This window comes from Ailuropoda melanoleuca, chromosome 15 (assembly GCF_002007445.2).
Source record: "Ailuropoda melanoleuca isolate Jingjing chromosome 15, ASM200744v2, whole genome shotgun sequence".
NCBI lineage: Eukaryota > Metazoa > Chordata > Mammalia > Carnivora > Ursidae > Ailuropoda > Ailuropoda melanoleuca.
The window spans coordinates 34,170,616-34,197,537 of NC_048232.1; the positions used below are offsets into that span (position 1 = coordinate 34,170,616).

Genomic DNA, 26,922 nt, shown 5'->3' on the forward strand with positions numbered 1-26,922 from the left:
AAAAAAAAAAAAAAAATATTAAAAAAAAAAAAAAAAAAAAAAAAAAAAAAGAAAGTAAACAGACAATGCACAAAACGGGGAAAAAATATTTGTAAATCATGTATCTGATAAGAGGCTACTATCCGGAATATATAAAGAATTACGACTCAACAATAAAAAGAGACATAACCCAATTGTAAAAATAGACAAAGGATCTGAATAGATATTTCTCAATAAGATACACAAGTGGTCAAGAGACACACGAAAAGATGCTCAACATCATTAGTCATCAGGGAAATACAAATCAAAACTACAATGAAATACCACTGTACATTCATTAGGAAGGCTAAAATCAAAAAGAGGACAATAACGAGAGTTGGCCAGGATGTGAGAAACTAGAACCCTCATACAGTGCTGCTGGGGATGTAAAACGGTGCAGCCTCTTTGGAAAACAGTTTGGCAGTTTCTCAAAAAGTTAAACACAGAGTTACCATATGACCTAGCAATTCTACTCTTATGTATATACCCAAGAAAACGAAACACAAGCTAACCCAAAAACTTGCACATGAATATTCATAACAGCAATATCCACAATAATTAAAAAGTGGAAACAACCTAAATGTCCACCAACTGATGAACTGAAGGATAAAACAAAATGTGATATACCCACCTACACAGTGGAATATTGTTCAACCATAAAAGGAAGTACTAATACGTACTACAATGTGGATGAACCTTGAAAATGTTATTCTGAATGAAAGAAGCCAGACCAAAAAGACCACATATTGAATGATTCCACTTACATGAAATGTCCAAAATAGGCAAATCTAGAGACAGAAAGTAGATTTTAGTGGTTTGCAGGGGCTGGGAGAAGCAGTGAATGGGAAGTGACTGCTAAGATGCATGGGGTTTCATTTTGGAGTGATGAAAATACCCTGAAATTAGTCAATGGTGATGGATGCACACAACCTTGTGCATATACTAAAAACCACCGAAAGGGTGAATTTTATTATACATGAATTATATCTCAAATTTTAAGGAAATTAGTCTTAGGGAGCCTGGATGGCTCAGTTAGTTAAGCATCGGCCCGTCAGCTCAGGTCATGATCCCCAGGGTCCTGAGATCGAGATTGAGATCAAGATCAACTCCCTGCTCAGCTGTGAATGTGCTTCTTCCTCTGCCCCTGCCCCTCCCCCCACTCGTGCTCTCTCTGGTTCTTTCTCTCTCCATTAAACAAAATCTTAAAAAAAGAAAGAAAAGAAAAGAAAATTCAGTCTTCATATTACAAGGGAAGAAAAAGTTTTCCTTGATCCTCTTAGGGCCCCTAGCTGGGTCTGAAAATTTAAACTGACAAAGATAGATTAACAACAAAAAAGCATACACATTTATTTAATAAAAATTTTACGTGACACGAAAGCCTTCATAAGGAAATGCAGACCCAAAGAAACAGCTAGAGCATGTCCTTTTATGCTACGTTTCATGAAGAGTAGACACTTGCAGAGGAATATGATAAAGAGTATGTGGTAATGGTAATAAGCTGGGGGAAACCAAGCAAGGCCTGCTTGCTTGGATTCGGCTTGCTGTCCCATTGTCTGCATTTCCTCAGGTATAGAGGGCAGGCACCTCTCACAGGATTTTATGGCCTGTTTCAGAGAAGAAGGGTGAGGTGGGGAAGTCAGAGAGACCTTCCTGTTTCTGCTGTTTTCTTAAACTTCCTCGGCTTAAAATATTCAATATGCCAAGATGCTGTATTTTGAGGTAGCATGCCCTGAAACCCATCTATCAGCTTCTCACTAGGGTTTAGTCCAGTAGTATTACGATTCCCTCCCAGCCTATCTTTCATAAAATGAAACCTTTTCAAAAGGTCTCACTAGCTGGGATGCGTGGGGGGGCCCAGTTGGTTAAGTGTCTGCCTTCGGTTTGGGTCATGACCCCAGGGTTCTGGGATCAAGTCCTGCATCATTGGGTTCCTTGCTCAGCAGGAAGCCTGCTTCTCCCTCTGCCTGCTCTGCCTGCCGCTCCCCTTGCTTGTGCTCTCTATTTCTGACAAATAAATAAATAAAATTTTTTAAATAAAAGGGTCTCACTAGCAAGCCCACAAATGTACTGATAGAATACCCACTCATAAACATGGTTCAAGAGTTTATTTTCCTTTCTTTTTTTTTTTTTTTAAAGATTTTATTTATTTATGTGACAGAGATAGACAGCCAGCGAGAGAGGGAACACACCAGGGGAGTGGAAGAGGAAGAAACAGGTTTCCAGCGGAGGAGCCCGATGTAGACCTCGATCCCAGAACGCCGGGATCACTCCCTGAGCCGAAGGCAGATGCCCAAAACGCCGGGATCACACCCTGAGCCAAAGGCAGACGCCCAACGACTGCGCTACCCAGGCGCCCCAAGAGTTTATTTTCTTGGAGCACTGGCTGGCTCAGTGGGAAGAGCATGTGAATCTTGATCTCCGGGTTGTGAGTTCAAGCCCCATGTTGGGTACAGAGATTACTTAAATAAATAGAACTTTTTAAAAAAAGTTTATTTACTGGGGCGCCTGGGTGGCACAGCGGTTAAGCTTCTGCCTTCGGCTCAGGGCGTGATCCCGGCGTTATGGGATCGAGCCCCACATCAGGCTCCTCTGCTATGAGCCTGCTTCTTCCTCTCCCACTCCCCCTGCTTGTGTTCCCTCTCTCACTGGCTGTCTCTATCTCTGTCGAATAAACAAATAAAAATCTTAAAAAAAAAAAAGTTTATTTACTTCTGGAGAGTATAAGTGAGTAAGGTTATGTGAATGCCAAAACTACTGTACTGACAAATTCACTGAGGTATGCAAAAACATTGGGAAGTATTGAAAAAAAAAAAGATGTGTTCAAGAATCTATCACTTCCTTAAAAAAATATCCAGTCTGTGTACAAAGCCCAAAGTAAAAACATACACCTGTCCAATAAAAAACAAAAACAAGAGTCACGCTTGGTAACCCCTTCTCTCCCACAGCACCAAGTAATAGAAAACTACACCTTTTTAAGCCCACTATTATTTTCAAGAAGACAGTAAGATACAAATAAAGTCCATAGCATGGGGCATTTGAAAAACTTAATGCCAAGAAAAGACATCAGTGTTCTGAAACTATTTTTAAAATTTTCTGATGCCATTTTATTAAAGAAATAAAATGGTTCTATAATAAGCAACATCTTCTAAAATCTAGTTCTTCGTTTTCCCAAGTTACATAACAATCTAGGGAAAGAATTTTAAATAAGTAAGTAAATAAATGTCCTTAATAGCAACCTCCTATGGAAATCAGCACCTTGGCCAGCCACATCTTTGGAAAGTCACTGAGAGGTAAAATACACCAATTCAGCCAAAAGGCATAATCTGTGAAACAACCACTCCAGCTCTAGCTTAAATTGTTAGCAACACAGAACTAAACCAAATGACCTTAAACATATATAAGTTGTCAAAATACTCACTTAAAATTTTGTGCTTCCTGTAGCAAAAGGATATATACCACCTTTCTTCCTCTCCCCACCAAAAGTAAGTTAGCCGGCATATTAAAAGCAGAATGGATTAAACATTCAAGAAAATGCCTTCTGAGCCCAAAGATTTTGCAAAATGCCTTCATGGAATGTAGTGAATCATAACTTGCTTATCAAATTTACCCACAAAGCAGTTATTCAAAGGTTAATAACTTCATACTTGCTTATAGTCATCACAAACTAACCAACAGCATCGATCACTTAACATCTACAGGTATAATCAATGAAAATGATTCATAATATGTGAGGACAGGATCAGACCCTAAAAAATCATGAAAAATCGCCTCTTAAATAGGCTCTGTTCATTTCTTTCAAGAGATAACTCAGCTCATACTTAAATGCCTTCTTAAGAAACAGCACCTTAGGAGCGCCTGAGGGGCTCAGTCATTAAGCATCTGCCTTTGGCTCAGGGCGTGAACCCGGCATTCTGGGATCATTCTGGGATCGAGCCCCNAAAAAAAAAAAAAAAAAAAAAAAAAAAGAAAGTAAACAGACAATGCACAAAACGGGGAAAAAATATTTGTAAATCATGTATCTGATAAGAGGCTACTATCCGGAATATATAAAGAATTACGACTCAACAATAAAAAGAGACATAACCCAATTGTAAAAATAGACAAAGGATCTGAATAGATATTTCTCAATAAGATACACAAGTGGTCAAGAGACACACGAAAAGATGCTCAACATCATTAGTCATCAGGGAAATACAAATCAAAACTACAATGAAATACCACTGTACATTCATTAGGAAGGCTAAAATCAAAAAGAGGACAATAACGAGAGTTGGCCAGGATGTGAGAAACTAGAACCCTCATACAGTGCTGCTGGGGATGTAAAACGGTGCAGCCTCTTTGGAAAACAGTTTGGCAGTTTCTCAAAAAGTTAAACACAGAGTTACCATATGACCTAGCAATTCTACTCTTATGTATATACCCAAGAAAACGAAACACAAGCTAACCCAAAAACTTGCACATGAATATTCATAACAGCAATATCCACAATAATTAAAAAGTGGAAACAACCTAAATGTCCACCAACTGATGAACTGAAGGATAAAACAAAATGTGATATACCCACCTACACAGTGGAATATTGTTCAACCATAAAAGGAAGTACTAATACGTACTACAATGTGGATGAACCTTGAAAATGTTATTCTGAATGAAAGAAGCCAGACCAAAAAGACCACATATTGAATGATTCCACTTACATGAAATGTCCAAAATAGGCAAATCTAGAGACAGAAAGTAGATTTTAGTGGTTTGCAGGGGCTGGGAGAAGCAGTGAATGGGAAGTGACTGCTAAGATGCATGGGGTTTCATTTTGGAGTGATGAAAATACCCTGAAATTAGTCAATGGTGATGGATGCACACAACCTTGTGCATATACTAAAAACCACCGAAAGGGTGAATTTTATTATACATGAATTATATCTCAAATTTTAAGGAAATTAGTCTTAGGGAGCCTGGATGGCTCAGTTAGTTAAGCATCGGCCCGTCAGCTCAGGTCATGATCCCCAGGGTCCTGAGATCGAGATTGAGATCAAGATCAACTCCCTGCTCAGCTGTGAATGTGCTTCTTCCTCTGCCCCTGCCCCTCCCCCCACTCGTGCTCTCTCTGGTTCTTTCTCTCTCCATTAAACAAAATCTTAAAAAAAGAAAGAAAAGAAAAGAAAATTCAGTCTTCATATTACAAGGGAAGAAAAAGTTTTCCTTGATCCTCTTAGGGCCCCTAGCTGGGTCTGAAAATTTAAACTGACAAAGATAGATTAACAACAAAAAAGCATACACATTTATTTAATAAAAATTTTACGTGACACGAAAGCCTTCATAAGGAAATGCAGACCCAAAGAAACAGCTAGAGCATGTCCTTTTATGCTACGTTTCATGAAGAGTAGACACTTGCAGAGGAATATGATAAAGAGTATGTGGTAATGGTAATAAGCTGGGGGAAACCAAGCAAGGCCTGCTTGCTTGGATTCGGCTTGCTGTCCCATTGTCTGCATTTCCTCAGGTATAGAGGGCAGGCACCTCTCACAGGATTTTATGGCCTGTTTCAGAGAAGAAGGGTGAGGTGGGGAAGTCAGAGAGACCTTCCTGTTTCTGCTGTTTTCTTAAACTTCCTCGGCTTAAAATATTCAATATGCCAAGATGCTGTATTTTGAGGTAGCATGCCCTGAAACCCATCTATCAGCTTCTCACTAGGGTTTAGTCCAGTAGTATTACGATTCCCTCCCAGCCTATCTTTCATAAAATGAAACCTTTTCAAAAGGTCTCACTAGCTGGGATGCGTGGGGGGGCCCAGTTGGTTAAGTGTCTGCCTTCGGTTTGGGTCATGACCCCAGGGTTCTGGGATCAAGTCCTGCATCATTGGGTTCCTTGCTCAGCAGGAAGCCTGCTTCTCCCTCTGCCTGCTCTGCCTGCCGCTCCCCTTGCTTGTGCTCTCTATTTCTGACAAATAAATAAATAAAATTTTTTAAATAAAAGGGTCTCACTAGCAAGCCCACAAATGTACTGATAGAATACCCACTCATAAACATGGTTCAAGAGTTTATTTTCCTTTCTTTTTTTTTTTTTTTAAAGATTTTATTTATTTATGTGACAGAGATAGACAGCCAGCGAGAGAGGGAACACACCAGGGGAGTGGAAGAGGAAGAAACAGGTTTCCAGCGGAGGAGCCCGATGTAGACCTCGATCCCAGAACGCCGGGATCACTCCCTGAGCCGAAGGCAGATGCCCAAAACGCCGGGATCACACCCTGAGCCAAAGGCAGACGCCCAACGACTGCGCTACCCAGGCGCCCCAAGAGTTTATTTTCTTGGAGCACTGGCTGGCTCAGTGGGAAGAGCATGTGAATCTTGATCTCCGGGTTGTGAGTTCAAGCCCCATGTTGGGTACAGAGATTACTTAAATAAATAGAACTTTTTAAAAAAAGTTTATTTACTGGGGCGCCTGGGTGGCACAGCGGTTAAGCTTCTGCCTTCGGCTCAGGGCGTGATCCCGGCGTTATGGGATCGAGCCCCACATCAGGCTCCTCTGCTATGAGCCTGCTTCTTCCTCTCCCACTCCCCCTGCTTGTGTTCCCTCTCTCACTGGCTGTCTCTATCTCTGTCGAATAAACAAATAAAAATCTTAAAAAAAAAAAAGTTTATTTACTTCTGGAGAGTATAAGTGAGTAAGGTTATGTGAATGCCAAAACTACTGTACTGACAAATTCACTGAGGTATGCAAAAACATTGGGAAGTATTGAAAAAAAAAAAGATGTGTTCAAGAATCTATCACTTCCTTAAAAAAATATCCAGTCTGTGTACAAAGCCCAAAGTAAAAACATACACCTGTCCAATAAAAAACAAAAACAAGAGTCACGCTTGGTAACCCCTTCTCTCCCACAGCACCAAGTAATAGAAAACTACACCTTTTTAAGCCCACTATTATTTTCAAGAAGACAGTAAGATACAAATAAAGTCCATAGCATGGGGCATTTGAAAAACTTAATGCCAAGAAAAGACATCAGTGTTCTGAAACTATTTTTAAAATTTTCTGATGCCATTTTATTAAAGAAATAAAATGGTTCTATAATAAGCAACATCTTCTAAAATCTAGTTCTTCGTTTTCCCAAGTTACATAACAATCTAGGGAAAGAATTTTAAATAAGTAAGTAAATAAATGTCCTTAATAGCAACCTCCTATGGAAATCAGCACCTTGGCCAGCCACATCTTTGGAAAGTCACTGAGAGGTAAAATACACCAATTCAGCCAAAAGGCATAATCTGTGAAACAACCACTCCAGCTCTAGCTTAAATTGTTAGCAACACAGAACTAAACCAAATGACCTTAAACATATATAAGTTGTCAAAATACTCACTTAAAATTTTGTGCTTCCTGTAGCAAAAGGATATATACCACCTTTCTTCCTCTCCCCACCAAAAGTAAGTTAGCCGGCATATTAAAAGCAGAATGGATTAAACATTCAAGAAAATGCCTTCTGAGCCCAAAGATTTTGCAAAATGCCTTCATGGAATGTAGTGAATCATAACTTGCTTATCAAATTTACCCACAAAGCAGTTATTCAAAGGTTAATAACTTCATACTTGCTTATAGTCATCACAAACTAACCAACAGCATCGATCACTTAACATCTACAGGTATAATCAATGAAAATGATTCATAATATGTGAGGACAGGATCAGACCCTAAAAAATCATGAAAAATCGCCTCTTAAATAGGCTCTGTTCATTTCTTTCAAGAGATAACTCAGCTCATACTTAAATGCCTTCTTAAGAAACAGCACCTTAGGAGCGCCTGAGGGGCTCAGTCATTAAGCATCTGCCTTTGGCTCAGGGCGTGAACCCGGCATTCTGGGATCATTCTGGGATCGAGCCCCACATCAGGCTCCTCCACTGGGAGCCTGCTTCTTCCTCTCCCACTCCCCCTGCTGTGTTCCCTTTCTCGCTGGCTGTCTCTCTCTCTGTCAAATAAATAAATAAAATATTTTTTAAAAAAAGAGCCTTTCCTTTAAAAAAAAAGATATCACCTTAAACAGTGCACTTAGCAAAGTATCATTCAATGGGATGCTGGGACAACTGATTGGTTATTTGGAAAATAAAATCTATCTAGATCCTCACCTTACACCAAACGCTAACATTAATTATAGATTAAAAAGTAAAATTAAAAATTTTAAAGTACCATAAAAATGATATAAATTCAATTTTTGAGTGCTCTCTAGGCACAAAAGCAATGGAAATAACTCTAGAGAATAAAATTAAGTGACTATATAAAAATACAAATCTATTTAAAAAGGTAAAAGGGAGGGTGCTTGGGTGGGCTCAGCCGATTGAGCGACCGACTCTTGGTTTTGGCTCAGGTCTCAGCTCAGGTCATGAGCCTGATCTTGTGGTGGTGAGATCAAGCCCTGCTTGCGGTTCTCACTCAGTGTGGAGTCTGCTTTGGATTCTTTCTCCCTCCCCCTCGGCTCTTCCCCCCACCCCCCTCCCACCCCATGCTCTCTATCTCTCTCTCCCACATATATGAAATCTTTAAAAAATAATAATAAATAAAAATTTAAAAAAATAAAAAGGTGGGGTGCCTGGGTGGCTCAGTTGGTTTAGCAACTGCCTTCCGCTCAGGTCATGATCCCACGGTCCAGGGATTAAGCCCCACATCGGGTTCCCTGCTCAGCGGGAAGCCTGCTTCTCCCTCTCCCTCTGCCCCTTCCCCTGCTTGTGCTCTCCTGCTCTCTGTCAAATAAATAAATAAAATCTTTAAAAAAATAAAAATAAAAAAATAAAAAGATAAAAAGGGACTACACTTGTGGTGAGCATTGTGTAATGTACAGATTTGTCAAATTACTATGTTGTATTCCTGAAAATAATAAAACATTGTTATGTCAACTATACTTCAATAAAAAAAAAAAGGTAAGGATGCCTGGGTGGCTCAGTCGGTTAAGCACCTGTCTTCCGCTCAGGTCATGATCCTGAGGTCCTGGGATCCAGCCATATCTGGCACCCTGCTCAGTGGGGAGCCTGCTTCTCCCTCTCCCTCTGCCTGCCACTCCCCCTGCTTATGCGCATGTGCACTCTCTCTGTCAAATAAATAAAATCTTAAAAAAAAATTCCAATAAAGAGTAATTACAAGTAGGCCAAGAACAAAGTACACACTCCAAAAAATCTTAAAGTCTAAAGAAAAATTAAATAGCCATTAAAGAAAGATGCTCCCTCAAAATAAAGCAAATGCAAAGAAATGCAATTTAAGACACTACTTTTGATCTATCAAATTAGCAAAGGTGTATATACCCAATGCTGAAATACCCAATGCATCACAAGAAAGTAGCGTTGCTAGGGTGTAAACCAGCACACCTTTTCAGGAAAATATTTCAGCGAGGTGTTTCAAGGGTCTTAAATATGTTCTGGCTTTTGATCTAATAAATCCATTTCTGGGAATCTATTCTAAAAATATAATCTAAGGGGCGCCTGGGTGGCACAGAGGTTAAGCGTCTGCCTTCGGCTCAGGGCGTGATCCCGGCGTTCTGGGATCGAGCCCCACATCGGGCTCCTGTGCTATGAGCCTGCTTCTTCCTCTCCCACTCCCCCTGCTTGTGTTCCCTCTCTCGCTGGCTGTCTCTATCTCTGTCAGGTAAATAAATAAAATCTTTAAAATAAAATAAAATAAAAATATAATCTAAATGCAGTAAAAAAAATTTATACACAAAAAGTTCACAAAGTGTTATCTATAATGAAAAACTAGAAACAGCACAAATATCCAACCAACGGTAGAAACACCACAAACACCCAATCAAATGTTTACTTCAGAAACATTCAGTAAGTGGTCTGTCCAAAGAATAGAATATAATACAAATGAAGGTAAAATTTATGAAGAATTTTAAATGATATAGGAAAATGCTTACGCTACAAAAGCAAATGAGAAAACTATCTCTGGTAATAACTGGTGGCCTCCAAGGAAGAGAACTGGATTGCTGACAGGCCTATGAATGTATTATCAATTTAAAAAAAATTTTTTAAGATTTTATTTTTAAGTAAACTCTACACCCTACGTGGGGCTTGAACTCATAACCGTGAGATCAAGAGTCACATGCTGTACTGACTGAGCCTTCCAGGCGCCCTCCAAATTTTTATTAGAAACACATGGAAAAAGACCAGGAGAAAGTGTGCTAAAATGGATTGCCTCTCAACGGAATAAACAGTGAGGGTTTTTTCTACTTCTTTATACTTGTGTTTACCAAATAGTCTAAAATAAACTCACATTATTTTTATAATCAAAAACTTTCAATGAGAAAAAGCTACCTACCTTTTGAAGTACTGTGTTTTATCTTTAGGTACCCCTGGCTTTTAGAAAGTTCTTCTCTACTACATGGTCAGCTCTCTGTAGCTGCCACCCACATGATCTACCAAGTTACACAGAATATCATCCTGAGTTTACCCTTCCCCAAGCTAAGCCCCTGTTCCTCTGGTAAAAGAAACTTAGTGTCTGCGGATGCAGCACTGACTAGGTAGGGACATTTTTGCATATATTTTCTCTTTCAACCCCACAATCCACTACCCCATTTTAGAAGTTAACCATCTGGCCCAAGTTCATTCAGATCATAAGTGGTCCTTCAATGTTACTTTGGGCCTGTCCTCTGGAAAAGTACCTTCCTAGATACCTACTACCTTCTCCCCACCCCCACCCAAAAAAACCCATTGCAGGAGGACATTCGCTTTGGAACTAGATCTATGGATCCTGAGACAACTTTAAAGCTGCACCTAAGGATAATCTTAAGTGACAGCATGAGATAGGCAGCAAAGGATGGGAGAGGCAAGAGCATACTGTGTTTCCAAGATATGATTATCCTTAACCCCATGTTTCAAACTCTATCCAGTGGAACTTGGAAACCTCACTTATTTTTCTGTTGTGCATCTGATAAGAGGATAGGAGGTTTTTTAGAAACATTCTAGGTTTTACGAGTTAGAGCGTTAAAGGGAAACAGTTTCATTTCAGTCCAAAGCCAATTATCTAGCAAAAGGTAGATAGCAGTTCAGTTTGCTTGAGAAATGAATAAATTTCCAAAAGAAACCTATCTGATGCTGAATGGTGTTTTTCGTTGTTGGTGGTGGTTTGTTTTTTTGGAAACGCGAATCCCAGGATCCCACAAGCACAGAAGACATTAGATAGAACTCACTCCATTTCAGTCAATTAAAATGATCCGCTCAGCCACACCCGTGCCGAGTCTGGACAGAGAGCATACACTCAGAAGGTGTTGCTAATTTGCTCAATGAATGGGATGCCCCTGTTCCAGGGGCAGCTCTGCCTGCCAGCAATGGTACTTGGGTCCCCTCACTTTTAACCGGGAAAATCGGAGGCCCATGCAGCGCGACGCAGCCCCCAGGACCGCTTCTCATCCAGTCCAGGCCTCCCTTCCAATCTCTGCCAAAAGGCTCCAGGCTCCTCCCCACTCTAGTAGCTCCCCCAAGCCGCCCCAGGGCCCTGACCCCTCAGTGCCGCCAACGGAGCTGCCTTTTCCGCACCACGTCCACACCCCACTGCGGAAAAACGGTCCACACCCTAGGGACACTCCCCACTTTTCTAAATATAACCCCCTCAGCACCCGCCCCCATGGCAGCTGCTGCCCCGGCGGTACCTGAGCCGCAGGCCAAGCAGCCGGAGAGTATCAGGAGCAGCCGCACTACCCCGCCGCCCCCACGACCCCTAGCCCCCCAGCCCCAGGGCCCGGCATCAACTGCCGGTGAGACCGCCACTTTCATTCCTCCCGCCGTGGTCGCCTCACGCCGCCTCCTCTTCACGTGCCTCTCCCCAGCAACTAACCGGAACAGGCAGGGCCAGAAGCCTATCCACTGCAAGGCCTGCCCCCTACCAACCAATAGGATGGGTGGAGCTTCGAGCACTCGGTCCTTTACGAACTCTATAATCCCGCCTCTTAGCAACTGCTGAGAGAGGGCGGGAAAAGCAGCTTCCAGCCTATCAGAAAACGAACGCTCCACCTCAGCAATGGCGACAGGAAGATCCCACCCCTTAACAACATGCTTCCGTCTCCAGTTTATTTACAACTGGTGAGATTGATGGTAAGCTTAACCAATAGAAAATCAGAATGGGCGAGGCCTCCTCGACCAAATTTGATATTTCCATCGAAACTATCTGGAGTTCCTTCTGTTCGCTTTCCTTCTTAGCACGGTTTTCTTGTTATGGGAGACTTACGCTTGAGACCGCTTTATAAGCAGGATTCCCTGACGGGACAATTTTTTGTGTGTCCTCCAAAGTCCTATATGATTGAAAACAAGTCACAGACAAAAAATTGTGTCAGTGCTTTATGGGAATAAACATTAACATTTAAAAATGTAGGCCTAGGGCGGGGCCTGGCTGGTTCCGCGCCTCTTGATCTCGGGGTCGTGAGTTCGAGCCCCACACTGAGTGTAGCGATTACTAAAAAATAATAAATTTTTACATACACACACACAAAAAAAAAACCCCATAGGCATAGGGTTTGGGGTTTTGCTTTTTGTTTTTGTTTTTTTAAAATCTCTACAGTCAACGTGGGGTTCGAACTCCACCCTGAGATCAAGAGTCACATGCTCTTTAGACTGATCCAGCCAGGTACCCATGGGGATGGGAGGGTTGGAAGTGAAATGAATGTGAGGATTAGGAGAAAGTTTTTTTTTTTTTAAATAATTTTTTATTATATTATGTTAGTCACCATACAATACATCCCAGGAGAAAGTTTTTTATTCTTTACAGTACCTTGTGAGACAAATATCTCCATTTAAGATGCCAAGGCTAAGGCAAAGAACCTGCCCAAGATTGCATAGTTAATTGAGCTGAGCTGCGGTTTCAACCCAAGTCTTACCCAAAAGCCTGAGTTCTTTCTATGCATCAGGCTGCTTCCCGTTAAATGATTTAACACAGTGAGGGCCTAGAAGAGTGCCTGGCACATAAACAGGTGTTCAGTTAATGTTAGTCGAAATTGAAGCATCCTATTTTTTTAGAGGATCTGATACTGGTGGGTAGGAGCACTAGAGATGGTGGAGCCCAGTGAGTTGAGAGGAAATTCAGGAAAGGAGGTTACTGCTGGCAGGGGTCTGAGGTTTCAAAACAAGGTATTTTCAAAGAGTCAAAATGGGTCTGAGCTATGGGCAGGAGAAGAAATTTCATCCTCAAAAAGTCTAGGCTACCCCTGCTGCAATAGTCATCCTGTGTCTCTCTCACACAAATTCCCTTGGCTGACCTGGAGAGGTCAGTATCAACAGTAATAACTCACATTGATACTATGTATGCTTGATGTCATGCAATGAAAATGACATTTTATGTCTGTGGTTTTCCTCCCCTAAACCCATAAAACTAACCTAATCATGAGGAAAAAATTAAATAAATTCCAATAGAGGGCCAAACTACAAAATACCTGACTAGTACTCCTCAAAATTATCAAGGTCATCAAAAATGAGGAAAGACTGAGAACCTGTAACAGCCAAGAAGAGCCTAAGATGATGCAAAAACTAAATGTAATATGGTGTCATGGATGGCATCCTGGAGTAGAAAAAATATGTATTAGGCAAAAACTCAGAGAATCTGAATAAACTGTAGACTTTTCATTAATAATAACATATGAATACTGGTCCATTAACGGTGGCAAATGCACCATACTGATGTAAGGCAACAGTAGTAGAAACTAGATATAGGGTATAGGGGAACTCTCTATACTATCTTCTCAATTCTTCTGTAAATCCAAAAGTTTTAAAAAATAAACTTGTATACACACACATGCACGCGCACACGCACACACACACCCTTCCTTTTCTACCAGGCCCCAAATTGTCACCATTCAGAGCTCACTCTTTGGTTTTGAATAAAGGCCAGAGAACAGATTTGGGAACTAATTCCAGAAACTAATTCCAGATTTGGGAACTAATTTCAGAAGATCATTGACCACTAACTTTTGACATGTGCAAAGGAGATATATAGTAATGAGACTATACATAAACACATTCCACCTTACCATTCAAGTAAGTTCCGTCACTTCAAGGTAGTCATGCAAGAAGCTTTTAGCCTTATTTTAATCATGAGGACACTGCTCCAAACACTTTAAGAAATCATCTTCAGGGGGTGCCGGTCTACCTCAGTGAGTAGAGCATGCGACTCTTGATCCTGGGGTTGTAAATTTGAGTCCCCTACTGGATGTAGAGATTACTTAAAAATAAAATCTTTAGGGGTGCCTGGGTGGCTCAGATGGTTAAGTGTCTGCCTCTGCTCAGGTTATGATCCCAGGGTCCTGGGATTGAGCCCCACATTAGGCTCCCAGCTCCGCAGGAGTCTGCTTCTCCCTCTCTCCCTGCCTCTCCCGCTGCTTGTGCTCCCTCTGTCTCTCTCTCTCTCTCAAATGGATAAAGAAAATCTTTAAAAATAAATAAAATCTTTAAAAATAAATAAAATCTTGGGGCGCCTGGGTGGCACAGCGGTTAAGTGTCTGCCTTCGGCTCAGGGCGTGATCCCGGCGTTATGGGATCGACCCACATCAGGCTCCTCCACTATGAGCCTGCTTCTTCCTCTCCCACTCCCCCTGCTTGTGTTCCCTCTCTCGCTGGCTGTCTCTATCTCTGTCAAATAAATAAATTAAAAAATCTTTAAAAAAAAATAAAAATAAAAAAATAAATAAAATCTTTAAAAAAAAAAATCATCTTCAGAGTCTATAGCACACAATGCAATGAATATTCATTATCTGCAGGTGGACCTGATATATGCAAATAGCCAAAAACTTAGGCCAAGACTGTTGAGTACATGGGGTGGGAAATCTGGATAGAAAATGTGTTTTAGAATATTTCTGGATTTTAGAAAGGTAATATGGTGCAGATACAACATATAAGGCACCAGTCCCAATGGGGTCTAGGACAGCACCCTATAATCAAACAAATTAATTTTTCTGCATTGAAACATAAATATTCACACTGGGATAAACAAAGGTAGGATAAATAAAACTATAAATAACTTCCTATAAGTTTAAGAGGTCTGCCACAAAGAAGTTCAGGTCAGATTAGGTTGTTGTGTCAAATGAGTTAAGAAAAAGTTTTGTTTTTCATAATTAATTTTTCTTTTTTAGTTCAGGAAAAGGATTGTAGACAATAAATATTTGATGAAGACATTCCATTCCATCTATTCAGTCACCCAAGCTAGAAGCCCAGCTATTTTGGCTATTTGCATACACCTTGCCACCTGTCACTTGGACCACTTTAGCTTCCTCCAAGCTGGCTTCCCTGCTGTTTTTGCAACCATAAAACCCTTCATCCACACTACTCCTAAATGCAGATCTGCCTGTGTCACTCCCATATTACAAAGTCCTTATGATTCCCTAGTATCTCCAGTGATGAAGCCCAGGGTCCTTAGTATGATCTAAAACATAGATGTAAAGAAACTAACTACAACTGTACTGTTCAACGTTTGTTACCGATCTGCAATGAAAGCATTTCAGAAATTAAGTGTAGGGGGCGCCTGGGTGGCACAGCGGTTAAGCGTCTGCCTTCGGCTCAGGGCGTGATCCCAGTGTTATGGGATCGAGCCCCACATCAGGCTCCTCTGCTATGAGCCTGCTTCTTCCTCTCCCACTCCCCCTGCTTGTGTTCCCTCTCTCGCTAGCTGTCTCTATCTCTGTCAAATGAATAAATGGAATCTTTAAAAAAAAAAAGAAAGAAATTAAGTGTAAGCATTTAGAAACTTTTCTCGCAGTTTGACAGAGAATTTTTATATTATTGAATCTAATAAAAATACGGACTTTACTTTTCTAATAATTCATGTTTAGTGTATTATTAGAAAAGTAGGGGACAATAGATTGGAATTCTTCTAAAGATTTTATTTATTTACTTGACAGAAAGAGAGAGAGCACAAGCAGGGGGAGCAGGAGAAAGTGAAGCAGGCTTCAGGCTGAGCAGGGAGCCCAACGCAGGGCTCAATCCCAGGACCCTGGGATCATGACCTGAGCTGAAGGCAGATGCTTAACCAACTGAGTCACCCAGGTGCCCTGGAATTTTCTGTTGGTCCCTTACCATAGTTTGAGAAGCACTAGTCTATAATACACTTAATAAAATGGACTCGTACACCTCCCCGGGCTGGTTTTCTTTTAAAGATTTTATTTAGGAGGGTATGTGTTGTAATGAGCACTGGGTATAAGACTGATGAATCACGGACCTGTACCCTGAAACAAATAATGCATTATATGTTAATTAATTGAATTTAAATTTAAAAAAAGGAAAAAAAGATTTTATTTATTTATTTGAGACAGAGAGAGCGCCCACATGGAAGGGGAGGAGGGGGGAGGACCAGAGGGAGAAGGACAGCTGACTCCATGCTGAGCACTGAGCTGTTGCGGAGCTCAATCCCACAACCCTGAGATCATGACCTGAGCCAAAACCAAGAGTCGGACGCTTTAACTGACTGATCCAACCAGGTGCCCCTCCCTGGGCAGCCTATCCAGCAATAATGAATAACTTCTAGTTTCTTTTTTTTTTTTTTAAGATTTTATTTATTCGACAGATAGAGACAGCCAGCGAGAGAGGGAACACAAGCAGGGGGAGTGGGAGAGGAAGAAGCAGGCTCCTAGAGGAGGAGCCTGATGTGGGGCTCGATCCTATAACGCTGGGATCATGCCCTGAGCCGGAGGCAGACGCTTAACTGCTGTGCCACCCAGGCGCCCCTAATTTCTAGTTTCTGAGACATATTATGTTTCATATCTCCATGTAAGTTTACATTCTGCTCTAACTTGACTGTCCCTTTCTCCTGAAAATCTATTCATACATTAATATCCTAGGCTACATTATTGAGTCCTTTGGATGCCTGTCTAAACAAGTTTCCTACAACCCGAGGCAGAAGACATCACTTGTCCCCTATGCTTCTGTCATTATTTTGTGCCCCTATTGTTGCACTATCTCCCTACTTCCTTAAAGGCAGAGCTTAGGATTATTTGTCTACACAGGATGAAGCACCTCTTGTAAAATGACTAAACTGAAGGACAACGCTTCTTAGACCACAACTGTAGCATGTCACAAAGAGAAAAAAAATGAGGATCATTATTTTATATTCATATTTTTCTGTTACCAGCAAGGATTTCAGTCTTCTATCTTTCCCATCTGGGTATGAATCAATTTACCAGAACACCGGATGTTTTATTTTTTTATTTACATAAACTCTACGTCCGACCAACGTGGTGCTGGAGCTCACCACCCCAAGGTCAAGAGTCAAATGCTCTACTGACTGAGCCAGCCACGCGCCCCACAATGGTGGACTTTTTCAAAGACCAAGGAACCAGACTTGTGAGACTCACTGGAAACTCTAAGAACGGAGACCTCTCCATTTAACAATTTTGCCCAGGTTTGACCCCTTTTGGAGCAAAACGTGTCAATCACCCTTTTCAAGATGGCTCAGACCAGGAAATAGCATCATCAATGCCTTCATTTCAGAGGCCCACCAGATAGCAGACCTACCCTGGAGAAGTCCTGAGCTGAGGGAGAGACAAACAACTATAATTGAAAGGCATACAAAGAGCCATGAGGCCTCTGAGGGATAGAAGGAATTAATTCTGCCTAGAGGGGGTGCAGGAAGGTGACATTTGAGCCAGACCTTGCTCAGTGAACTGGATTTGGCCTGGTAAAAACGTAGGGGAGGGGAATGTGAGCAGCGAAATCTGCTAGATGAAAATCTACACGTGCCCAGAAATGACAATCCTTCTGGTTAGCAATTTCCTCACTCCTCTTCCACCCACTTCTTCACACTCTTTTTCCCTGTTCTTGGAAAATTGGGACTGGGGATACTGTTTCCCTTCCTGGAAGAGACTGGGGTAGACAATAAATTAATCCTTGATTAAATGGGATCCCTTGCTGTGTGCTATGGGTAACTCTGAGAACACTGAGATGGGGGAGGAGGAAGCAGGTGAGTCAGGTAGGGAAGTAGTCCTGATACACACTGGGGAGAGTGGGGCTCACAGAGAAAAAGGGAAGAAACAAAATTTTTGTATTTGTGCAACACCTTTTTTTTTAATCACCCCCCCCCTTTTATCTTTGTTTTTCTATAGCTTCTCATAGTCTCGGTCTCTTTGTCTCTGTGTCTCTCCAATCGCAAAAGGCTGGAAATTCCTAGTTCTCAACGGAAGGGAGTAGGAGGGGAGTTGGGGGTGGTAGGAGTGGGAGGGAAGCAAGAACAGACATCTCAGCAGCTCCGGCTGCGGGGGCGCTCTGGGCCTCTTGCGGGGCTGCACAAGTCAATGATTTTTTAAATGTATATATTTTTAAATCCACACATAGGGGCTCACATACAAACCTAGAGAGAGACAGAGACACAGATACACAAGTCGATGTAAAGAAACATAAAAACACATTATCTCAGGATACAGAGGCACAAACTAGCAATCACGTCTTAAATTTGCTTGGCACTTTTCAGAGTTTTCCTATACATCCTCTCATTTGAACCTCACGACAACCCTGAAAAACAAAGATACAAACCCTCGGGAGTGTCACTCTCCCACACAAGTTCGCACCCAGGCAGACCCCTACTGACACCCCTAGGGGACTTGGCAGGCCCAAGCCTTGGTACTGGGTCTCCCTCCCTCCTTCTCTGGCCGAATACCCGCCCGAGAACCAAAGAGTGGAGGACCCAGAATCGGCTCCTCCCTCGTCCCCTTTCCCGGGCTGGGACCCAAGCGCGGAGCGCCCAGTTGGTTACCCCTCGCCGGTTTCACTCCTTACTCCGCCCTCTTTCCCGGGCCTGCGTTTCCCTCCGGACCCGGGGGCTCAGCGCCGCCCCAAAGGGGCGCGGGTGGGAGGGAGGGGGGCGCCTGGAACAGAGGCTGCGTGGGCGGAGGATGTGCGTCACGGGGCGCGTGGGCAGGGGGAGGGAGGAGGCACGTGGAAACCCGGGGCCAGCGGCTGGCAGCCCATGCTCCAAAATAACCAGAGGAGAGTGGGGGAGGGGGTGTCCACACACTTCAGAGAGGGTCGGGGAGAGAGTTCCCGGAGGAAGCCCGTCTAGCCGCACCCTCCAGTTGCAGGACTGGGGGATTGGAGGGCGTGGGGGGGTGTGTGGATTCTGCTCTTTCCTATTACCCCCTCATTGCGTTTGGAGTGAACGCTGAAGAAGAGAATCTTAGGTACCGAAATCCCATCCAGGGATGCACTCCCCCTCTCCTGCCCCCACTGGAGACGGAAAGGTCCCCTTGCTGAGCCGGAATGTAGAACCAGCCCCGGCCCACGCCGCCCACGCCCTGCCAGGCCCCGAGCCACTCAGAAGTGCGGAATGGCGGGGCGGGGCTGAGGTTTCGGACTAGGGAGAACCTGACCCCCGCCCGGTCGGCTCGGTTCCCCTTCCACCCCGCCTTCATTTTGTTGGGGCCTGGAGCCGCAGGACCCGGCCCTCAGAGCCCCTGCCGGCCCCCCCTTGCCCCCACCCCCACTCCGACCTCCCAGCCGTGGGCGGGAGTGTAATGGGAACCAGATGGGGCTAGGAGAAACAAACGGGGGGGGCGGTTGCGGTGGGGGGCTCGGCTCCTTGAAGGAGCTCCTCCCTCCCACTCCTCCGCAGGGAGCCACGTCGGACGCTCAGGCCTCCCTCCCATCTTCCATTAAATTCTCTCAAGCGCAGTCCCCTAAAAACGTCCGCAGAAGGGATGTCCTCCCTATCCCAGCTTTACCACAGAATTCCCCAGGAGCAGGTCCCCATCCTTAGCAAACAGGGTGCGACGAGCAGAGGAAGGAGTATTCCTCCCATCCTTGTCTGACCAATGCTCTGACAACCCGACGCGACTGATCGACGCGTAGCTTCTAGCATAACCCACCCATTCCTGTACCCCAAACTTCGACAGGGACTCGAGGCAGGGATGGAGGCCTGGGTTTCCGCGAAGGGCCCTTCAAATGACTCCTTTTGCAGCAGGGTAAGAGTACTGGGATAGCGAAGAAATTCCTGCAGAGCCCCACGCTCACAAGCTCACAGACCTGCCCTATGCGCACACTCAAAGGGAGTCGGATGCACGCCCGAGAGGAGCCGCGCACCCCGAGGCTCCGGCAACTTTTCCGGCTCTTTCCTAGCAGTTACGCGTACAGCACCGCGAGGCCGGAGAGTGGGCAGCGGGCGTCCGCGAAGTTCCTGAGGCGCGTGTGCACGTTCGTGCGCTTCTCCGTGTTTTTGTGTACCCGTGCGTGGCTGTGAAACTCCGCTCTCCACTCGGAGGGGTAGGAGCGGGGGGGCGGGAGTAGGAATGTCGCCGGCTGGGCGCTCACGTGGGTACGTGGGCGCGGAGAGGGCCGGCTGTGCATCCGGCGTGGGCGGCACGGAGCGACCTCGCCCCGCCCGCCGGGTCCCCAAGCCCGCCCTCCGCAGCTCGGCCTCGGTCACCTCAGTCCCTCGCTCCGCGCCGCCGCTCCGAGTCCCCGCCCCCGCCTCCCGCTCCACGCCCGGGGAGGGGGGGGGGCAGAGGCACAGACAGAGGCGCGGAGGCTCGAAGAGAGGAGACGTGGAGGGAGGGACGGAGCCCGGACAGCGGCGGACACGGCAGCGCGCGCCAGGCGCCGAGCGCTGGGCACCGAGAGGGGCAGCCCCTGTGGCCTCCGGCCGTCCATGCACAGAGCGCCCTCCCCCACAGCCGAGCAGCCGCCGGGCGGAGGGGACTGCGCCCGCCGGACCCCGCAGCCCAGACCCAAGTTAGTGGGCAGAGGGAAGCGGCGGGGAGTGGAGATGGGTGGAGCTGGACTCAGGAAAGGGGTCCGGAGGGCGGAGGTCGAGGAGAGAACGAGGGGAAGCGGGACGGGGGTGGGGGGTGGAGACTGATTGGAAAGGGGGTGCGTCTTCGAATTAGGGGGCCCTGGGAGCAGGTAGGGAGCGGATGAAGCTGGATATGAAAGAGTAGTACCTAATTCTCCATCTCCCGTTTACTCCGCCGCCGTGATCTGGCATGTGAACCCCCTGCAAAGAATGTGGGGGCCCCAAACGCCAGGGGAAGCCCTGGAGCTCTGGCTGGTAACAGGGCTGGGGGAGGGCTGCTGTGCTGGTTCAGTCTTCCGTTGGTACGGAGTACGCGAGCCCCAGGGCCGGGGAGAAGCCGGCGCCTCGGAGCCAAGGGAGAGCATCAGCAGGGCTGTGGAGAAGCAGGGCATACCTTAGGCATCCCTTCTTTTTTCTGTAGCTTTATTTACGGCACGAGGAGGGGAGTTTCGGTGTGCAGCCCCTCCCTCAAGAGGCCTTGAGCCGCTCCTGCGCTTCACTTGGAGGTGTGGGTGGTAAATGAGGGAGAGGAGGTAGGTGGGAGCCCCCAGGCGGTTTTCGCCCACTGACGCTGCCAATGTAGGAGTGTGTGTGGGCGGAACAGGCCCCAGAGCAGAACAATTGAGGCACTCCTCCTTCCTTGTGCCTGAGTTGAAGGGATTGGCCTGCCTACCTACCCAGCAGGTGGGGAAGGCCACTGCTGGGAGAGGGGCCAACTAAGGGGCACTGGGCTGTCAGGAGGAGAGGAGAGGTCCTCAGGAACAGCCGAGGGGAGCTGAGCAGAGCAGGGGTACACCTGGCTTGTTGATTGGGAAAGGGCCACACCCCTCCCTTGCAGCTACCTGGGTAGGACGCCACCAGGGAATGAAACTAATCCGCAGTGGTCCCAGGCGTCCACTGTGGGGACGACAGGGGGTCCTACGTGCCCCTCAGTGTAGAAAGTCACCTTGCATAATGCTGAGACTGCCAGGTGTTTAGGGCGGAGGGTGAAGATTGTTCTGGGGGAGAAGGAGGCCCAGCCATCCCAGGGGTGTGCTGGCTGGCCTCTATGCTCAAGGTCTCCTTGCCCCGGGCCAGAAAAGTAGAAGCTGAGAATGGTGGTGAAGAGCCTTTGACTTCAGCAGAGACTGCGCTGCCTTTTGGTACTTGTGGCCGGTCTGGGATGGCACTGGTGTGTTTATGCTTCCGGGTAATGCCTGGTTCTCATAGTCTGTGCTCAGGCTTGGGTATTGGGCAGAGAGCATGTTCGGAGGAGGGGAAGAGAAGCAGGCAGGAAAGAGAGGACAATTGCAAGTGTGGGTTGGTACCCAGCAGGGGGACCCGTACTGACTGCCTCCCTTTCTCTCTACCTCACTCCTCCTTTCCAGGCCCGGTGCCCGAGCCATGGCACTGCCTCGGACACTGGGGGAGCTGCAGCTATACCGGGTCCTGCAGCGTGCCAATCTCCTCTCCTACTATGAGACCTTCATCCAGCAGGGAGGGGATGACGTGCAGCAATTGTGTGAGGCCGGTGAGGAGGAGTTCCTGGAGATCATGGCCCTCGTGGGTATGGCCACCAAGCCCCTCCATGTCCGACGCCTGCAGAAGGCACTGAGAGAATGGGCCACCAATCCAGGGCTCTTCAGCCAGCCGGTGCCTGCCGTGCCTGTCTCCAGTATTCCACTTTTCAAGATCTCCGAGACTGCCGGCACCAGGAAAGGAAGCATGAGCAATGGGCACAGCAGCCCAGGGGAAAAGGCAGGCAGTGCCCGCAGTTTTAGCCCCAAGAGCCCCCTTGAACTTGGAGAGAAGCTGTCACCACTGCCTGGGGGACCTGGGGCAGGAGACCCCCGGATCTGGCCAGGACGGAGCACTCCAGAGTCCGACGTTGGGGCGGGAGGGGAAGAGGAGGCAGGCTCACCCCCCTTCTCCCCACCTGCAGGGGGAGGAGTCCCTGAGGGGACTGGGGCTGGGGGGCTAGCAGCCACTGGGGCTGGGGGTGGTCCAGATCGACTGGAACCAGAGATGGTACGCATGGTGGTGGAGAGTGTGGAAAGGATCTTCCGGAGCTTCCCGAGGGGGGACGCTGGGGAGGTGACCTCCCTGCTGAAGCTGAACAAGAAGTTGGCGCGGAGCGTAGGGCACATCTTTGAGATGGACGATAACGACAGCCAGAAGGAGGAGGAGATCCGCAAATACAGCATCATCTACGGCCGCTTTGACTCCAAGCGGCGGGAGGGCAAGCAGCTCAGCCTGCATGAGGTGAGGACCCCATTCTCCTAGTATTGCACTTGGCTCCCAGGTCTCAACTCACCTCGGAGAATCTTCATGCCCCCCAGATCTGTTTCATTGCCCCTTGACCAGGACCCTACTCCCCCGTCACCCCTACGCAGCCCAAGCCCAGCCACTGCAGTGCTTCCCTCCTCCACTGAGGGGGAAGCAGAGGTGCAGGCCAGAGCCCGGGGTCCCGCTCCGTGCCGCTCAGGACCACTCAGGTGGCGGGGGGCTCCAGGCTTTCCTAGGAAGCTGTGGATGCTGATCTCTGTCTTCCGCCTTCAGCAGGCTGCATAGTATCAAATCCTAAGCAAGCATCTAGTGGATGGGCTTCATTTGTCTGATGGCAAAAGGTGTGAGGAGGTCTGGGCAAGGCATTGGGGACTTAGGATTCTGACCACTCGGGCGGCCCTGTCTACAGCTGACCATCAATGAAGCTGCTGCCCAGTTCTGCATGAGGGACAACACGCTCTTACTGCGGAGGGTGGAGCTCTTCTCCTTGTCACGCCAGGTGGCCCGAGAGAGCACCTACCTGTCGTCCTTGAAGGGCTCCAGGTGAGACTCCTTTCTCCAGGTCCTTCCTAGATTAGAGTCCTGCCAAGGAGCTGGGTCACGGCCTACTCTCCCGTTCAGGTGCATCTAGGCCTGCTTCCTCCCCGCGTGCGTATGCTGCTCTTCGCCAAGCCCACGGGTCTGGGTACGGTCCCTCCTCCTAGCTGTCTCAGGTTCCGTCTGCTCACCCCCAGCAGCAGTACCAGAGCTAAAGACTCCTGCTCAGCCAGCTTTGTTCTGGTCTTGAAATAACGCATGCGCCTCCCCAGATCGTGTGTTCTGCCCGTCGTGCGTCCCTCCCCAGCTTCACCTTCCTTATTCCTCTCGTCTTCGCAGGCTTCACCCCGAAGAACTGGGAGGGCCTCCACTGAAGAAGTTAAAACAGGAGGTAGGCTTCCAGGGCGGATGCAGGGGGTTCGTGCAGCCCCCCTCGACCCCCTCCTTTGCTAGGTCCTCATTTCCCCATTTGGGGCATCCACAGGTTGGAGAGCAAAGTCATTCTGAACTCCAGCAGCCTCCCCCAGGCCCTGAGTCCTATGCACCCCCATACCGCCCCAGCCTGGAGGAAGACAGCGCCAGCCTGTCTGGGGAGAGTCTTGATGGACATTTGCAGGGTGAGTATGCATCAGAATACTTTTCTTCTCGCTGTGGGGGTGGAGTCGGTGGGAGGAAGGAGCCAAGAGGCAACTGCCTGGAACAGGGTTGGGAGGCCTGGCTGGATGGGGGCAAAGGGGCCTGGGCCTATGGGTCTGCTTTGCGGTTGAGGGCGGGGGTTCCGTTGACTGTAGTCCCTTACCTGATCCATGCCCATGCCCACAGCTGTGGGGTCATGCCCAAGGCTGACGCCGCCCCCTGCTGACCTGCCTCTGGCATTGCCAGCCCACGGGCTGTGGAGCCGCCACATCCTGCAGCAGACACTGATGGATGAGGGGCTGCGGCTAGCCCGCCTCGTCTCCCACGACCGCGTGGGCCGCCTCAGCCCCTGTGTGCCTGCGAAGCCGCCTCTCGCAGGTGAGGCAGCAGCAGTGCTGTCCCCAAGCACCCCTACCACCCAGGCCCCACCCAGCAATCCTGGTGTCCTGGGGCCAGCTGGGAGGAAGAGGGATGTAGTCACTGGAGCCGGCAGGCAGTAGGATGCTGGGGCTCCACCATCCAGGCCTTGGGTTGAGGAAAGGAAGTTCCTGCAGGGCTGTTGTCACTGGGGAGGGTCTGATCCTAAGGGAGATCTGTGAAGGGGGCGCTGGGGTGAACAAGGGGACAGAGAGTGGGAGACTAGGGGAACAGGAAGGAGGGCCACGAAGAAGGGAAGCAGAGACAGAGCTGCCATCAAGGCAGAAGGGTAGAGTAGGCTAGGAGTTAGGGTGGGGTTGCCTAGCTTGGGAGTAGAGGAGCCCAAAGGGGGATGCTTTGTGTGTGGTTGGGGGAAGGGAGTAGTCCGCCAGGGGGCCAGAGCGGCTGGGCTGAGAGTGATGCAGCAGACAAAGCCACCAACCCTGGCTTGGTATTTTTAAACTGTGCGTGGGTGGGAAGTGGGGGTGGGGACTGGAAGGGGGGCTCTTCTTGAGGGAGGAGCTGGGAGGCTGGCTTCCTGTGTTCCCCCTGATTTGGCTTCTAAGAAACTGGAGGGGCAGGGTAGGGTAGGTGGGGCCTGGGAGGGGGCCAGGGATGAGTGGGGGCAGCAGAGCCTGGGAAGGGGGGGAGGGGGAGAGGTCAGAGCCAAGCCACCCCCACAGCTCCTGACAGAACCAGAAATTCCAGCAGAACGGAGGCGGGAGAGACAGAGAAGGAGAGAGAGACATACAGAGAGAGCGCTACACACAGCCAGAAAGGGGAGGGGGGAGCACATACTTGGGTATGGAACCCCCCCACACACCTATAAAGGTGCAGTGGGCAGGAGGCAGTAATTCAAACCCAGCTCATCTTTGTAGTCTCCTCTCTACTCCTGCCTCCTGTCCAGCCGCCTCCCTGCATTGTCCACCCCGTGGCCTCCTAACCTACCCCTTCTCCCCACAGAGTTCGAGGAAGGGCTGCTGGACCGATGCCCTGCCCCAGGATCCCATCCCGCTCTGGTGGAAGGTCGCAGGAGCAGCGTCAAAGTAGAGGCCGAGGCCAGCCGGCAGTGAGGGCTGCGCTGGTGTCCTCGGACCCAGGACTCGGACTTCTGGCACACAGACTCCGACATTCTCCATCCCTGGCATCTAGTCACAACCCTGGATCCTTCCGCTGCCCTTCTCCTGCCTCCCCACCTGCTCCATGGGCATAGAACTATGGGGCTTCAAGCAATAACGAGCAGGGGCTGGCAAGAGGACACAAGGAGGGTGCGTGGTGCCCCTTCGCCCTTGCCTAGAGCAAGGGGGCGAGGACTCTGTCTCCAGGGTATTTGGGGTTCTTCCCTCCCTTACACAACACACTCCCATTCTCTGTAGCTTGAACCAGTGGTATGAGCAGTTGGATTCAGTTTGGACGTGGGGGAAAAGGGGACTTCCCTGGTAAGGTCCAACAGCTAAAAATGGCGATGTTTCCCCCCAGAACTGGGGGCCTGGGAACACTGGACCTGCTCCTGCCCTCTGCTCCCCCATTTTTGTGCTTCTAGTTTGTGTCTTTAATTTAACAAGTGCTGCAGTTTGCCCACCTATCCCCATCTTCCCCCAAGTCCTCAGCAACTTTTCTCTCCTGCCCTTTCTGGGGGTGGGGGGGAGAGGGTGAATGTGGGGTTCCCTCGACCGGCCCCCTCAGGAGGCCTGGGTCAGACTCCGGGTCTCCCTCAGCTGGGGGCTGGGCCGCAGCACCTGTCTGAGCAGTTAGAGCGTCTTTCTTTTCAGATTGTGTACAGTAGATTATTTATTTTGTTATTTTGGAATAAAATTTATTTTATGGCTTAGGATCGATGACCCCCAAGAGGGAGAAAGGGTGGCATGGCGATGGGGGAGTGGAGGGAAGCTGACAGTGGATGGGGAAAGAGAAAAGCAGCAGCAGGTAGGGCCTCCTAATTCACTCAGAGGACCTCACACCTGGGCCTGGGTCCCAGACTCACCCCCCTGGCCTCTGGGCAGAATTGGCGGGGTTGAGCCACCAAAACTAGAGCCACATACAGATGTCACAGCCACACAGACCCACTGGGGCTACGGTCATACTAAAGCTGAGTACATTTGGGTTAGCATGCATCAGAGAAGCTAGCATATTCGCTGGTGTCTTTCGTGCAGTGTTTCACACTTCCAAACTTGTGTTGCACAGGCAAGATGAGACAGATACATGGTTTTTTGTGGCCATAACAACTGACGTGTGTGACATCTGTATATTCACACATCTCAGGTATGCACGCTTTCACACAGCTGTACGTGAAATGCAGCCCTTGTACTTCTGCACATTCCCCCA

General features: G+C 47.6%; 2 protein-coding genes across 4 annotated transcripts in view; one reads left to right on the forward strand and one right to left on the reverse strand.

Moving 5' to 3' along the window:
* Positions 1-11,807, reverse strand: part of NEMP1 (nuclear envelope integral membrane protein 1) — a 26,657-nt gene extending 14,850 nt beyond the window's left edge. Inside the window, exon 1 of one of the 2 annotated variants that reach the window (XM_034643614.1) lies at positions 11,639-11,807. In XM_034643614.1, coding sequence (XP_034499505.1) covers positions 11,639-11,762 — 124 coding nt within the window. In that variant the 5' untranslated portion in view covers positions 11,763-11,807. Of the gene's footprint in view, positions 1-10,308; positions 11,595-11,638 lie in introns of those variants that run through there. The other variant, XM_019796194.2, reaches the window with a different exon arrangement.
* An 8,634-nt stretch (positions 11,808-20,441) lies between these two features.
* Positions 20,442-26,429, forward strand: NAB2 (NGFI-A binding protein 2). Of its 2 annotated transcripts, XM_034643620.1 has the most exons (7): positions 20,442-20,681; positions 22,110-22,983; positions 23,417-23,550; positions 23,884-23,935; positions 24,029-24,161; positions 24,367-24,558; positions 25,561-26,429. In XM_034643620.1, the coding sequence occupies exons 1-7, from the start codon at positions 20,599-20,601 to the stop codon at positions 25,668-25,670; spliced, it is 1,578 nt and encodes a 525-aa protein (XP_034499511.1). In that variant the 5' UTR covers positions 20,442-20,598; the 3' UTR covers positions 25,671-26,429. The 2 variants fall into 2 exon arrangements, with proteins under 2 accessions (XP_034499511.1, XP_034499512.1); XM_034643621.1 differs by lacking the exon at positions 24,367-24,558.
* Positions 26,430-26,922: the final 493 nt, after the last annotated feature.

Coding starts and splice junctions, on each gene's coding strand:
- NAB2 (XM_034643620.1), top strand. CDS start 20,599: ATGCACAGAGCGCCCTCCCCCACAGCCGAGCAGCCGCCGGGCGGAGGG. Junction 22,984..23,416: donor AGCAGCTCAGCCTGCATGAG/GTGAGGACCCCA, acceptor CCCTGTCTACAG/CTGACCATCAATGAAGCTGC. Junction 23,936..24,028: donor TGAAGAAGTTAAAACAGGAG/GTAGGCTTCCAG, acceptor GGGCATCCACAG/GTTGGAGAGCAAAGTCATTC.